Below are 16,088 nucleotides of genomic sequence, written 5' to 3'. Positions count from 1 at the left end.
TTAAAACTTTAACACTTTAGCACGGTATTCTACAAAGAAACGCTCGACAAATGCTCAAGAAAAATTGCGTCTGTCAAGTAGTACGCTTCCAGTTACCTTTTTCTAAAGATTGTTTAGGACACGTACACAAGGAAGCTCTGGGGTCGAAACGTAATATACGATCCGTGATCGAATGCTGTTTTTTAAAACACAATAACTCCCAAATTGTGTATCGGATTAATGAAATATGTGAACTAATGACAACGCGTACTCTTTAGATCCATAATATATTATTATTTTTTTAAATAGTTGCATAGCCTAATTTGTATCGCTTGAGTGAAAATAGTTTTCAATCCGTGATCGTATGTTACGAATCCATAGCTGGTCTAGCGAAGAAATATTTGTGCGTCTGGTGTAAGAACACAGTCGGTTAAATACCAGGGATAACAGTGACTGTATATATGAGTTTTTTAATGGAATTTACAATTTTATTTGAGCACAAATACTCGTTTTTACTTATTTAGTGTATTGTCTTTAATTTATGTGTATTTTTAAACCGAACGTTTTCATTTGAACAAATTGTTTTCTAGTGCATTGCTAAATCTGACTTTGGTGTCTTACAGGGAAGTGACGCCGTACGGTGGGGTATTTGATCAATCTAGCTGTCCAAAAGTCGATTTTTCAAAATATTCCAATTTTTTTTTTAAATATACTCCCTGGCGTTCCCAGATGTCCACTGAATAGTATACATACACACCTGCTTTGAGAACTAATAAAATTAGTGCACTTAGTCATGAGCCAAAAAATTGTGTCTAACACCCCGATTCTGAGCGTTACCGGTAAAATAGTACCCAGAACATTATGTAACCGAATATCGTTACCAGTTCTTTTATCCGCGATTCTGGTCAAAGTGGTAACGCTGTCATTACCGAAAAACTCACCAGTGTCTGTGGAGAAATTTGAAAGGTAGTTTTCTTCGCTTTCACGGTTGCCACTTTGGTCCATTTGGACCAAAAATGGTCCCTTCCAACCCCATTTGGTCCGCTGGTCCCTTATCTTCAATTTTGGCCACGATTGGTACTTTTCTTTCTTTTTCACTCAGGTAAAAATTCACAATTACTTACTACTTACTTAATTGGCGCTTAACCGTCTAAACGGTTATGGCCGTCCAACAAGGCGCGCCAGTCGCTCCTTCGCTCCGCCAACCGGCGCCAATTGGTCACACCAAGGGAGTTTAAATCGTTTTCCAACTGGTCCTTCCAACGGAGTGGGGGCCGCCCTCTACCTCTGCTTCCATAGGCGGGTTCCGATAGAAACACTTTCTTGGCCGGAGCATCATCTTTCATTCGCATAACATGGCCTAGCCAGCTCAGCCGCTGCGTTTTAATTCGCTGGACTATGTTGATGTCTGCGTATAGCTCGTACAGCTCATCATTAAATCTTCTTCGGTACTCGCCATCGCCAACGCGTAGAGGTCCATAAATCTTTCGAAGAACTTTTCTCTCGAACACTCCCAAAGCCGCTTCATCTGCTGTTGTCATGGTCCATGCTTCTGCCCCATATAGCAGGACGGGTACGGTAAGTGACTTGTAGAGTATGATTTTCGTTCGCCGAGAGAGGACTTTACTTTTCAATTGCCTACCTAGTCCAAAGTAGCATTTATTGGCAAGATTGATTCTTCGCTGGATTTCAGTGCTGATGTTGTTGCTAATGTTGATGCTGGTTCCCAAATAAACGAAGTCTTTTACTATTTCGAAATTATGGCTGCCAACAGTAGCGTGGTTGCCAAGGCGCATATGCGCTGACTCTTTGCTCGATGACAGCAGGTACTTCGTTTTGTCCTCATTCACCATCAAACCCATCTTTACCGCTTCTTTTTCCAGCTTGGAGTAAGCAGAACTAACAGCGCGGGTGTTTAGGCCGATGATATAATATTCACAATATTACCCAAAAATTCACCACACTTTCGTTAGCCATCATATAATTTTGAATTTACTTCAATGGAACTGTCACCATGAAAAATTGCTCAGTCAATAAAATGTGCCAGAATAAAAAAATTTAACCTAGGATGTAATTTATGCCAGGCATTAAAAAGAAAAGTGTTGGCAAACACATTGTCGTTAATTGTTGATGAAATAACCGACTAATCAAAACAAAAACTCTTGTTTTTAATAATATTAATAACGGCTAGATATTTTGATCCGTTATACAACACTATGTAAGATATATGAAAATAAAAATTACTTCTCGCCTAGCATAGCTTATAGCGAGCACTCTGCCGTGAGCCTAACACTTTCAAAACTTATTCAAAGAAATTCTATGCATTACTTCTCGTTTGACACGTTGATATTTAAATCTTCCTCCTTAAGGAATTCCAGGACTATTGTGTTATTAAGCCATACAAGATAATTGAAAACTAAGTATCTTGGCACAAGAAATATTTTAACTCGAAGACAGAAGGAAGCAAATGCAAAAGAGATTTGATTTCGGAAGAAATGTTTTGGGATCAAAACTCACACTTACTGAATCTAGGCTCTGATATGAAGTTTAAACGTTAAGGGAAAAAGTAAGTATCTATAAAAATAGCACTAACAAAATTACCGAGTTTCATTTATGATTTACTGAGTTTTCCACATAATAGTTCGGCAACACTAGAACGCAAATTTTGAACCGTTTCTTACTAAAACCTAACAGCATTATACTTTTTATTTCATTGCAATGAATAACGTAATGCTAGAACCAAGTGCTTTGTGACAAAAACTAGGTTCGCAACGTTTGGTTGGTGAAAGACATAGACTTATCCTATGTCAAAATATAGTACCATTTTTGGTTGCATGCACATATATTTGTTTGTTCAGCTTGAATTAAAGGAAAGTCTTCACTATGTTTAGTAAAATTTTATATGGAAACATTAAAAAAATTTTTATTTTGTACTAATAAAATAAAACAAAAATTTGGTCCTTTTTTTCGATGAATTTTGGTCCCAAATGAAAACATGGTGTGGCAGCCGTGTTCGCTTTACCGAAAATGTCTCACTTGTAGATACGAGGTTAACGAATAAACGGGACGATGTGTATATGCATATTATGCATGATAATTTTCTACATAGGTATATTGTAATTTATTCTGTGAAAGTACATAATGTAAACAAATGTAAATGTATAGCAAGAGGCAACACTTTTTTACTATTATCTTTACTTATTTGCGCTTACAATTCTTTATTTTTCAGTTTTTTTTTTTGTAAACAACAGCTGTTGTGTGGTTATTTCAATGTAACCACCTACTTTTGTGGGTAAAAAATTATCCGGCTACTTTCGCGGGTAGAATACCAAAAGGGTGTAAAAGTTGCCACATGATTTCGTTACCGTGGTGAAGAATATTGTTACCACACTAGAATCGGGGCGTAAATGTGTACTTAGTCAAGTACAGAAAAATATTATGAGTGATTAGCACATAAAATAGAAAATACATACGAGTGCCCCGCAACACATAGTATGTCTCATACATATATGACATTGCTGAGTATAAACAGAAACGGTATAATATAGAGACATTGCATGGACGAAAAATCGTGTGAGGCAAGCTTCACAAAATTCTAGTAGGTCACATTCACCACTTACCACAGCAGAATTTGTTAAACTACCACTGTCTGTATTTGTTATTTAACAATTATTTGTACACTTTTTATTCATCTAATGTGTTCAGAATTCACATTTTTACTCTCTAAAACTCCAATCAGTGTATTTCTGTGCTTAAATTATGTTAGAAATTGTGTTAAAGTTTTTGGTGTGGTGAAAGTGACCTACTAGAATTTTGTTACGCTCCGCTGCTTTCCACCGAAGTTCGCGTATTCAAAAATGTTTGGTATAAATTGAAATCATAGTCGCTTTAACTCAGCAGCACGTTGGTTTCGTATGTAATACACTGTATACTGCGTTTATTATCGGTTTTTCTTTACCGCTGTATTCACTTTAGTTTGGTGTACATCGTTGTGTTGCTAGCGTCAGAAGACTGATATGACTATTCATTTTATTGCACTGTTAGTCTTACTTATTCCAATTAGTGTTTTCGCATAACACAGTTGACTTTCTTGCTCAATAAGACAATTGAGTACTGAGCTGCTTCGTGGCTTATGAGCGGTTATTCATTTTACGAAGCATGACTATTTAAATGTGTTTTAGTGGATAAAGTGCTTAATATTCTTTGTTTGTGTACGCACTACACATTTTTTCGTTAGTCCATTAATAACCTTAAAAGATGAATAATTGCAGCTCACTGATACCCACCCAAAAACCCATCTGCAACGTCAACGAAGCTAACCGCGAACATTTAAAATTGTATAAAAATTATGTGCAGTTCAATGTATTTTTGGATTAAAAAGCAATATACCCTTCTAACCTAAATACTTGTTCACTTGTTTAGGTTTAATCAAATCTAGTTACATTTTCTTTTAGGACAGATAAGTGTGTTTTTAATTCATATCGATTTTTTGAGTGGTGATACATTTTGTAAGATACTGATATCCCTATTGGCAAAAGGTGGCAACCTTGTGAAAACATCCTCGGTGGCAACACCAACGTGAAAAGTCTTAAAATGTAATACTATATCGATGTACTAAATTTGATTCAAATCGGTTAAGCCGCTTCCGAGATGGTAGTGCATATAAAAAGAAAAATAAAAAAGAATGTTAGGTGGCAAACCTAAGTGGCAACCCTTCTTAAAAATGTCAAAACAAATGCGGAGTAAAATACTTTTCCTTTGATACCCATATTGACATATGTACATATCTCATATAATTCCAAAAAATTACACCGGGTCCATACGAAACCGGGGGTCCGATCCATAGTAATTCTGCGCGGAACACAGTGAATTTACTGTCAAATATTTCCTTTCATAACAATGAAGTGTGACAACCACTTTTTGAACAGAAATAACTGCTGTTTTAATTTTGGCCAGCTAAATTGATCAAATACCCCACCGTGCGCCGGTTCGTAAATTTTTAAATATTTTAATATCAAAAATTAACAGTGAATACCCTAATTATAAACATTCTGAGTGCGTTAATGTTAATGAGTTTGGGTATGTATTTGCCATGCGAAAATTGTCACCAAGTGGTTATAGATTTTCATTTCCGATTATTAAAATGGAGATTGTGGTACCGCAAAAAGTTAAGACGTGCTAACTATGAAACCAGTGATTCTGCCACTTACTTTAGAATTTAAAACGGCACAAGAATTTTGAATGTGTTTGTTTTTGAGGTCTGCCTTTTAATTCCTTTTAACGGGTAGATGAGCAAAAAGGTAACGGTTTGGTGGATTTGCCCATATACGTTTGTAGTTAAAAGAAAAAAATGTTAGTTGGTCTATATAAGTGCAACTGAAACCTTATTTTTTTTAGATTTTATGGCTTTTTTTACAGTTTTTGACTAAAAAGTGTAGTACAAAAAATGACACCCAAAAAGTGTTTAAAATGTTTCAAAGGAGTCTAAAAATATTTGAGTATTTTTTTTAATATGTAAAACTTTTAAGTTGAAATGAAATGCAGTTTCTTTCCCATTAAAAAAAAGCAAAAAAAGTAAAACACAGAGGACTCGGCTAGCCCGACCCTCGATATTTTTTAAAAAACAAGTGTAATAAATTTTATTTGCCCGTATTAAATTAGCATTAAATATTGTGCAATTTAGTACGGTCTCGTTTTTTATTGGGCTGGTAAGGTTGGGCTAGCTTAAGATACCTAACAGTTTCTATCCCTGAATCCATATGTATACCTAAGAATAGAATGGAATACCACGTTTTTTACGACTTCTTTCAGTTTTGATCGATCTTCAAAGCAGTTAACTTGCTTTATTTTAAGATTGGATTCTCAGTTGCTGTTACTATGTAGCAACTGTTTCCTAATTTGCTCTTAGCTATGGGCTAAAGTGTCCATTCAATTTCTTCTCTCGAGCTCTCACATAGTTCAATTTACTAATTTCAATGAAAGAAAAGTCTATAGTGTGGAAATATGTGCAGAACTAAATAAATATATGGATGTATGTGTGTAGTAGTTGGTTACTTAAAATTTAATATTTAAAAAATAAATTCATTATTTGGCGACTGCGTCAGTAACGAGTACATAAATGTCTAAAGGTAATCTATGAAAATAATCATCTGTAGTATATGCTTTAATTTATACAATCATAATTCGATATTAATACACTGCCGGGCATCTGAATAGGTTCAAAATTTTAAATTTAAAGACGAGGTTTCAATTCTAAACGTACTTTAAGTACTTGGTCGCCTTATTTCGATGAATTGTCCTACCTTTAAGGTGTTTACAAAAGCTACTTTTAAAATTTAAAATAATCACTCTTATCGCGAGTTTTATTTTCACCCGAAAGTATTTACAGTTTTTGTTCACCCTATCGCAGAGGGTGGCGAAACAATTTTTCGTGTTCGAAAAAGATTTCACCTTATCGGCAACTCTTTGTTCGGGCGAAATGAATAGCGGGGAAACCCAAATTTATTCAATTATATTTTACAGGCGAAGGAGAGAAAAGGAAAATGTAAGTAATTTTTTGTTTGGAAATTTGATATTCTTATAATTATATGTACTTTTATTATTAGGAGTACATCAATAAATAATGCACAATCGCAAATGCTGCTTGACAAGATGATCGGGAAAAAGTGCCGGACTTCTGAAAGCTTACTTTATGTTTAAATAGCCTTGGTCCACCTGTTAAGACTGAAGCTGAGTGGAAAAAAGTAAAATTCTTTTATTGCTTAGTATTTAAATTCTATTTTTATGGCAACGTATCTTTTTCTACGTATGGAATGACCAAAAAAGATATGTACGAAATGCGTCTAAAAATACAATTTATGCGAAGGGGACAGGAGGGTGGCCCAACATCCTACAACTCCTAGCATTCCGAACTTTGTATAAAAATGGTTTGCAGTTTGACGTTGCTCTTTTAAAGTCGGCCAAGTTATCCATTACGGACAAAGCAACGGTTCAAAATGTTCAACACCTCTGAAAGTACCCCACTGAAACAAGATTGGCTAAGACCTACCTCACGGTCCTTTCCAACGCTTGTTTGATGTCCTCCCTCTGCGAAAAAACGAAATTTACAATTACTGGAACTCCAAATTTTTGCTTCAATGGTGGCAAGGAGTTGTTAAGAATATCTAGCAAATATTTGAATGCCGGCTTGTTTGGCCTGTAATATTGGCGAAAGTTAATTGAACAAAAATTAACTTGTTATTCAAAAGTGCTGAAAATAGAAGTTTTTAACTTACAGTGGATCACTTAGCTCCAAAGGGTTAGAAAAGTCCCTTAATTGCCTCCGAATCGCTTTCGCATTTATATTCTCCTCGCGCTCAATCAATACCAACCTAAGTGCAATACTAAACATATTTTTATACATTTTTACCTCTATTTTTGATGTCTATTAAGGAAATATGTGCTTGTTTACAAAATTTACACAATTGCAAGTAAATTATTTGTTCACTGCTAGTTCACAATAGAGCCATCAGCTGTTTCGAAGTGAACTTTTGTTCGCCCGAAATTGCCGAAAGGCGGAAAAAGTTCACCCGAACAAAAAAAGTGAAGGCGAACACTTTTCCGTGTGAACTTCGCGATAAGTGTGAATGTCTGTTTTTATGGACACAATTTCCATTGTGTTTTGATCCATTTATATAAAAGAAGTTATCTCGGTGCTCTTAACTTTCCGTGAAGATTGGAGTCTGTAGCGCAATTGCAAATCTGTTCAAAACTGATCACAGAACTTTCCCTTCCGAACTATGTTACATCGATCCGTGCGTCATCTAGAGGACCTTTTTCTCCCTGCCTAGAAGCCCCGAACTCCCAATTTTGTATTAAAATTTGTGGACAAGCATGAAACGGATCTTATTTAAAGGAAGTAAAAAATCTACTCAGCTTTCACTATTTTTCACTGTGAACTTGGGTTCGAACACAAGTGGGTTTCCTGAAGATGACACAACGCTGAAGACGCCAAGGCAATTTTGAGCAATGTCTGAAAATGTTCGATTTTAATCAGTCTCACCCCTTCGAACGGTTATACCACAGTCGAACATATTACAGATCGGGGTAAGAAAACCTCACGAATCTCATGATTTTCTTCAGTACAATTTATATCGAGCATTTCGACTGCTGAGTGAAATATCACTCTCTCTCGGCTGCCAGTTCGGAAACGTTCTATATCAAAAATGAAAAAAAAGACGGCTAGTTTAAAAATTTTGTTGAAAAAGGTCCCATCTCTGAATTTTTTTTTTCTATCTCATCATAAATTCTAAAAATTTGAGCTGAGTAAGGGCATTCTTCAACCGTATTTCGCAAAGGAGGTGTTTCAATCAAATTTTGGAGAGGACGTTCTTAAATTGTATAACAAGCTATCAGCACTCACATACATATAGTGAGAGGCTTGCCGACTAATAACGATAGAGAAAAAAGCCTTTGTTGCTCACTATCAAGTGAGCGGAAAGAGCTTTTTCTACCTTCAACCCATTCAAGTCACCAGGACCGGATGTGATCTATGCCTGTATATATAGGGCATATCTACTCTTCGGTTATACATATGTCAAACAGGTGGACGGAGATTAAGGTAGTATTTATACCAAAACCAGGGAAACACGAGCAACAAATAGCATCAGTTTCTCTGAAAGCATATGGAGAAACTTTGAATCAGCAAATTACGGAGCTCCACCTAACCAAATTTCCTCTGTGTAGAACTCAATTTGCCTATCTATCAGAAAAATCCACGGAGACGGCTATTCATAGCCTCAGGGAAAAAATTGTTAAGGCATTGAAGTCTAATAATATAGCGCTCTGCTCTATGAACACGACCTATCAAGCTATCGAACAAGCTATGATTGGCAAGCATATAAGCCCAATGATCATTCGCTGGGTGCTATCCATGCTAAATAGAAGAAAAATCAGTATTGAGCTGGTAGGAACAACTGAGTCCCCTGCTGATGCACTTAGTGCCTATATACTGACCCAGATTCAGCAGTATATTTCACGGATGGATCAAAATTTGATGACAGAAAAACAGGAGCTGGCATCTATGCGACGAACTTCAAGAAATCGTTACCAATGGCACGTGCTTCGTGGAGTATCCTCATTATGTCAGAAAGCCAGGCAGCCTTACTTGCCTTGTAGTCTTATACAATTACTTCTGAGCTAGTATTGAATGCATTGTGGTCCCAAATAATTTGGAAGCCAAAAACAAGGTTTTGTTAGGATGGGTTCCTGGGCAACGGGGACACGAAAATAATGAACAGGCAGACTACCTAGTCAAGCAGCGTTATTTAGCAGCATTCTATGGTCCAGAACATTTCTGTGACAAACACTAAGAATACCATAAGTAACAACAACACTGGATTAAATGACCAGGACAAAGTCAGCCCAAACTCATTAATCTCATTAGAGAGTACCTCGGAACTCTCAACGCGTACTATAAGTAACACTGAAGTCTACGATATGATCTAAGTAAGTTAAATCTATCGTATACATAATCTGCCGCTTTTGTGGACTGAAGAATGAAATGCCAGTTTACGTTCTCTGCGAATGCGTCGCTCTGACAAAGTACAAACTCACCCATCTAAGTGGCGTGACTGTTAATCCCTTCGCGATATTGAGTAAAAACCATGAAGAGGTTAAACACATACATTAATATTGTAACGAATTTTGGGAAATTCCGCTTATTCCAAACCTTCTGCTAGCGTTCGAATCGCTAAACTGTTTAATAAATAACTCCAATATTGCATAATGCAAAATAGTCTTTATTAGACTACTTTCAAAGTACTTCACAATAACACTTATACTTCACAACCAATAGCGTGCTTAAATCATACTGCTTAGTCATGCCTCAGCTTGTGTTGCTTTTATACTCTCGGTTTCCTCGTTCACCCATTTCTCCTAAGGTCTAGTAATTTCGTGAACCTCATGCTTGTTTACCAGCTATAAACATGTATATTTGTAGTTTGTATCCATATGCGTGTGTATATGTGAGTACTACTTCGGCTGATGATTACATGTATTTGTGCGTATCTCTCCGTTGCCTTATATGTATTGTGTAAATGATGATTGATTTGTCTACGTACACAGGAGTGGCAGCTTGCTTTATTGTTGTTGTGGTTTATTTAATAACCTTAGGGATTTATCACTTAGTGATGCTAATATTCGTGACAAAATTTTTTTTTTTAGAGAACTATATTTTGAACCTATTCAAATGCCAAGCGGTGTATGTTATGTGTATATGGCACACATTTTGTGTATAGTTGCACAACTACTTGCATTTTCTAAATATTGCAGTATTTGTTAGTTAAATTTCCAGTTATGCATATGAATTCAAACGCATTTACGAAGTGACTAAAACAACATCAAACTTGTGTTATTTAGCTACCGGGGAATAGTAGTGCTTTTTTTGTGATTCACTATTCAAAATTAAATTTATTTATTTGGGGGCTAAAAGTTACTTTAATACATAGTAATGTATCACTATCAAATGTTTATACTTGCGATATCCAAAAATAATTCCTTTCCGTCTTATATCTTTTTTTTTTCTTTAAGATACCGTTGAATTCTCATCACTTTCATCGGGTTGTTCGAAAGGATCACCTTCTCTACTCTCAAGTAATGCAGAAACAAGTAACGGTATACTACCCAAAACCATACAAGTACCCATACAATAAAAACAAATATCGTAGCTGCCAGAAAGGTCACGTAGAAAACCAGCCAAAGGTGGCACTGATATAGCGCCAATACTCTGGAACATACGCACCAATCCATAGCTGGAACTTATACGATCCGTTCCGAAGATATCAGCCAAAAGTACGGGCATCAAAACATACCAACTACCCAAACAGAAACCATAAACAGCGGCGGAGAGTCCAAGTAGAGCAAGTGAATGTGCCGATGGTATGGTGAGTACAGCAATACCAGCGCCAAGTATACTAAAATGAAAATATTTGTTTCTGTGTGCAAAATGAGTTTGTTAAGCGTGCGTACTAAATACTTACCAAAATATATAGGTCTTTTTACGATCAAACAATTGTAAATCTGACAACCAGCCAAGTCCCAAACGGCCACATAAATCCAATGCAGCGCTTACTGCAACAAGGTAGCCTGCTTGACTTTTGTTGTTGCCTGAGAATTAGAGAGAAACAAATTTTTTTAGTTTATAAAAGAGTGTACACGGCAGACTTTTTCTTGCCCGCAAACTCATTTGCCTATATTCAAAAAGTGAGCCTTGATTCCCCTCTTCTCTCTTTAAATTGTTCTTCTTATTCTTGTCCATCCCTTAATCAATTTATCTTCATCCTCTCCCCCTCCAATTCTCACTCCAACTCCCACTCCAACTCTCACTCCCACCCCGGTTCTCACTCCCACTCCAACTCTCGCTGGATGTCACCTCGATATCATCTATACAGCTACGACAGCCTTTCTGTCCAAACAAACAGTCTACAAACCATCTGCGGCTGACCTCGTAACGCCATCGGAACACGAATCCTAATCCTCCATCCAGCTTGAACCCAACTGTGAAAAATTTAACCACAACATTGTCCCGACTACCTTGGAATGATGGCAAAAGTTTACTCAACACATACGCGAATTAGATGGCATGAGGATACGTCGATTTTGTCGCTCTCGTCTTAGCAAAAAACCAGAAAGGCTGGAGTAAGGAAAATATCGCATACAGTTTCGTAACTGCTGCAGAATCATGAAATTGATCTAAAAACATTTCAGACAAGGGTCAATAAAAAATACAGCTGTGGCAGAGCTAAAAAATAAGTCGCGAATTGATAAATAAGGAAACAGCCATGCTGCTGGTCAATCAGTTTCGAATGACGAAGATAGTCGAGGGACCAACTCCACGAAATTTGAATTCGAATCACGTAGAACAGATAAAATGATGATTCTTTCAAAAGGAGTTGAATCCTTGTCTTAAATTTAGACGATTATTTTTAAAACGGCTTGGTTTACGTATGATTTCTTCGATAAAATCTCAAAAATATTCTCAAAGCTCTTAGTAAATCGGAAAATCGCTCCCGAATAACGATGTAATTGTGTTTTGTCTTCTTAACTGGAAATTTTAATCGGTCTCTTGCGCGGGAGAGTTGGGGTGATCTTATTGCGGTCCAGAAGCTCCCTGCCCCCTTAAAAAAAGTCAATTCATGCTACGTTTCGCACTCATGAATATATAGCGTCTTCCAATCGAAAGTTTTCGCGATTAAGAATGCGGTGGATGGCAAATTATCCATCTGTGATGACCCTGATCTCAACTGTGGTGGGATCGAGAATGGTCTTGGAATGCTTGACCTCCTTTGCGATTGCATCGAAGGTAGGGTGACCAGAGGACCGATGTGAAAAATACGGATTACGGTTTAAATACATATTAATACGGTCGTCTGGTCACCCTAATCGCAGGATGGGTTCGGGCTACTACATCTGAACGGGATGTGTAGATCTATCTGCTCTGGTACAGATGGGCCTCGGTTCAGCTAATCAAACGATGTATTTACACTACCTCTTGCAGGGTGGCGAGATCCTCTTGCCGTGTGTGTATAGCAATCGGTCTGCCGAAATTTTTGCGTTTGCATAGGTTTATGTTACAATGGTAGTGGGGTTCTGACGGGGTCACTGTCAGCGGTTGGGGTTTAATAATGATACTTCCAAATTGATTTGGATATTGGTGTTACAAATTCTATAAAACTCTAACTAGAGTCCATTCTTGATAACAGGTACCTGAACAGAGCTCTAACTAAGAAAGTGTGATTTAATTAGTTTCAGGATAAGCTCCTATAATTACTTGGGTTGTACTCTAAAGGCAAAGGATCTCGAGATATTTAGGAAGCTTTGTTAAGGAGTTGATGGGAGGAACTCTTTATTTTACAAGCTTACACGTGCTTCCTGCTGTGGGGGAGCGCTTCTGCAGAAACACTTCGTTAATTAATCCCATTAAAACTTCGAAAGCTTCGTTTCTTTATACCAAATTTTAACGAATCAACGAGCTTCACATTTTATTTACTTACCTATTGAAATGACATGCGCTGGTAGATAGTAAAGCATATATGGGCAACCGACCGACATCAAAGTCACCGACAAGCACATCAATATAAATGTGGTATCCTTCAATAAACTAATATCCAAATACATTTCTATGCGTTCACAACAAGTACGTGGCGCTTCATTATCGTCATTCTCGTCGTCCTCATCACTCATTCGAATGCCAATCGGTTGTTGAGCCACTATAGCGCCATTGAGATCATGCAGTTCGGCACGTCTATTAAAATCCGTAAAATTACTAACTGGTGTAGGTATTTCCATACTCTTGCTTAATCCACGTGTTACCACCACGGGTGGAGAGAGCGGTTTTTCTAGATGTGCTTGTATCTTGGATATAATTTCATCATTAGCAAAAACATTGCGACGTCGCCGGCTGCCACGATTCGAATCAGTGCCGGAATTCTTACGATACATCCAAGTTGAATCGGTGCTTAGATCCTCCACCGAATGCATAATACCCGAACTGCGCACCTTCTTCATGGGTTTAATAAATGTGGTCTCACCTATAACATCCTTGATCTCATCATCATTCTCTTGTGCGGCGGCTTGTTGCTTTTCAGTTGCTGAAAATATTATCATTTTTGAGTAATCCTGCAAACTTTCAGTAAGTTTCAACGGTACTTACGTGTTTCCTTGCCAGAATATAGATCGTTTAAACGATTCTTTGATTCTTCCATGAAGAGATGTTCAATAAATTTATTATTTAATGTGCCATCACACGTATCCAAATATGTAGAACCTGTGAGCATACCCGTTGTACTAATATTGATGTCATTTAACGGTTTTGCCGATTCTTCCTCTTCCTCATTTAGTTTGCTATGCTCACTATTATAATCTTCTATTGGCCGGTAAAGTGTTGCCGATATACAAACATGAAACATACAACCGCCCAAAATCAAAATTGTGCCATGAAAGCCAAAATTCTCTGCTAGATGCTTTATAAGCACTGGTAGTATAAAACTTCCAGCGGCAGTTCCCGACACACAAATACCGTTAGCAAGTGCGCGATGCTTGTCAAAATATTGTGAGACAATAACAATGCCTGGCGTTGTGGAGAGACCGCCGCCAATGCCTGTGTGGAGCGAAATAAAAAAATTAGAGGGATAAGTTATGAGATTATGTCCATGAGCGTTAAATTAAACTAAAAATAAAATAAAATTGAAAAAAAGAGAAATAAATAAAAAAAAATATCAAATAAAAAAAAAAAATAAAACAGAACAAAATAACACAAAGCACAATAAAATACAAATAAAATAAAGTAAAGTAAAATCAAACCAAATAAAACAAATATAAAATAAAATTAATATAAATAATAATACAAATTAATAACCAAAAACATCATTTAATAAAATAAAATGAACAAAAAGTTCATAAAATAAGGTAAAGTAAAATAAAATAAAATAAGAAAGAAATAAAAAACAAAAGGAAAAAATTTATAAAATTATATAAAACAAACTAATATAAAATAAAATAAATTAACTTGAAATAAAATTAAACAAAAAACAACATAAAATAAAATAAAATGAAATGAAAAAAAAAATGTATAAAATAAAGTAATGCAAAATAAAATCAAAAATAAATGAAAAACAAAAGAAAAAGATTAATAAAATTAAATGAAACAAACTAATGCAAAATAAAATATAATAATCTAAATTTTTCTAATAAGATTAAATAAAATAAAATAAAACAAAATAAAATAATGTAACTTAAAAAAAATAAAACAAAACAAAATAAAACAAAACACAATAAAACACAAATAAAATAAAATAAAGTAAACTAAAATCAAATAAAATAAAATAAACTAATATAAAATAAAATAAGTAAAATCAAATAAAATAAAATAATATAAAATAAAATAAGATAAAATAAGAAAACTAAAATATAATTAAATAAAGCAGATATAAAATAAAATTTAATATAATAAAACAAAAAACAACATAAAATAAAATAAAATGGACAAAAAATTTATAAAATAAAGTAAAGTAACAATTGTTTTTGTTTTTATCGGCCTATTGATAAATGATTCAAGGTTCGATTCGAGCTCAAGGCCAGAACAATAATTTTTTTCTAATGATAATTATTGTTATTTTTTAATTTTTCCAAATTTTTCCAAAAGATTATTGTTCTGGCCTTGAGCTCGAATCGAACCTTGAATCATAAAGTAAAGTAAAATAAAATAAAATAAAATAAAATAAAATAAAATAAAATAAAATAAAATAAAATAAAATGAGAAAAATAAAATATAATTAAATATAATATAATAAAACAAAATACAACATAAAATAAAATAAAATGAAATAAAAAAAATTTATAAAATAAAGTAAAGTAAAATAAAATAAAAATAAAAGAAATAAAAAACAAAAGAAAAACAAAAAGATTAATAAAATGAAATGAAAGAAACTAATATAAAATACCACAAAATAAAATAAAATAAATTAACTTAAAAAAAATAAAACAAAACAAAATAAAATAAAGTAAAGTAAAATCAAATAAAATAAAATAAACTAATATAAAATAAAATAAAATAAGATAAAATAAGAAAAATTAAGTATAATTAAATAATACAAATATATATATATGAGGGGGCCCGCGACTTAGAGGTACTATGACATTTTTTTTAATACAGGAGAGTCTTTAGTTGTTCCATGTGCAATTTTTAAGCCGAATTTCAAAAGCAACGAAAATCTGCATTTCGTTTTAATATTATAGTGAAGTGTGAAAAATAAAAATCTATATATATAAAAAGAAAAGCTAAAATGTGTGTTAGTTGGTCGCCGGTGTTTGAAGAGATGCATCGGCCGATTTTGTTCAAACTTTCACACAAGTTGCGTAAACCTCACGCGGTGGTTACTATAGGTACAGGGTCTCGAGATATAGGCCAAAACGTGGGCCAGTGAATGCCAAGACAGTGTTTATACAATATGGATATCAAATGAAAGCTGTTGATGAGTGCTTTGGTACAGAGTAATATATTGGGACTAGGATTGGGACTGAAACTCGGAGTGGGACTGGGACTGGAATAAAATACATACCACCCTCTGGGA

General features: G+C 35.0%; 2 protein-coding genes across 4 annotated transcripts in view; one reads left to right on the top strand and one right to left on the bottom strand.

Moving 5' to 3' along the window:
- The window catches only part of LOC137243648 (transmembrane protein 186), a 141,051-nt gene extending 126,744 nt beyond the window's left edge, over window positions 1-14,307 (top strand). For both annotated transcript variants that reach the window (XM_067771555.1, XM_067771554.1), the window contains exon 3: window positions 10,549-14,307. The gene's annotated coding sequence lies outside the window, so the exon portion shown is untranslated. The remainder of the gene's footprint in view (window positions 1-10,548) is intronic.
- Window positions 9,791-16,088, bottom strand: part of Sln (Silnoon) — a 44,966-nt gene continuing 38,668 nt past the window's right edge. For both annotated transcript variants that reach the window (XM_067771542.1, XM_067771544.1), the window contains exons 4-7: window positions 13,670-14,116; window positions 13,011-13,607; window positions 10,998-11,124; window positions 9,791-10,931 (exon numbers count right to left, since the gene is read on the bottom strand). In XM_067771542.1, the coding sequence (XP_067627643.1) occupies window positions 10,544-10,931; window positions 10,998-11,124; window positions 13,011-13,607; window positions 13,670-14,116 (1,559 nt within the window). In that variant the 3' untranslated portion in view covers window positions 9,791-10,543. The remainder of the gene's footprint in view (window positions 10,932-10,997; window positions 11,125-13,010; window positions 13,608-13,669; window positions 14,117-16,088) is intronic.

The sequence above is a fragment of the Eurosta solidaginis genome, chromosome 3, assembly GCF_040869045.1.
Source record: "Eurosta solidaginis isolate ZX-2024a chromosome 3, ASM4086904v1, whole genome shotgun sequence".
Taxonomy (NCBI): Eukaryota; Metazoa; Arthropoda; class Insecta; order Diptera; family Tephritidae; genus Eurosta; species Eurosta solidaginis.
The sequence above is the reverse complement of the archived record's forward strand: the minus strand, read 5'-3'. Positions and strand labels throughout refer to the sequence as shown.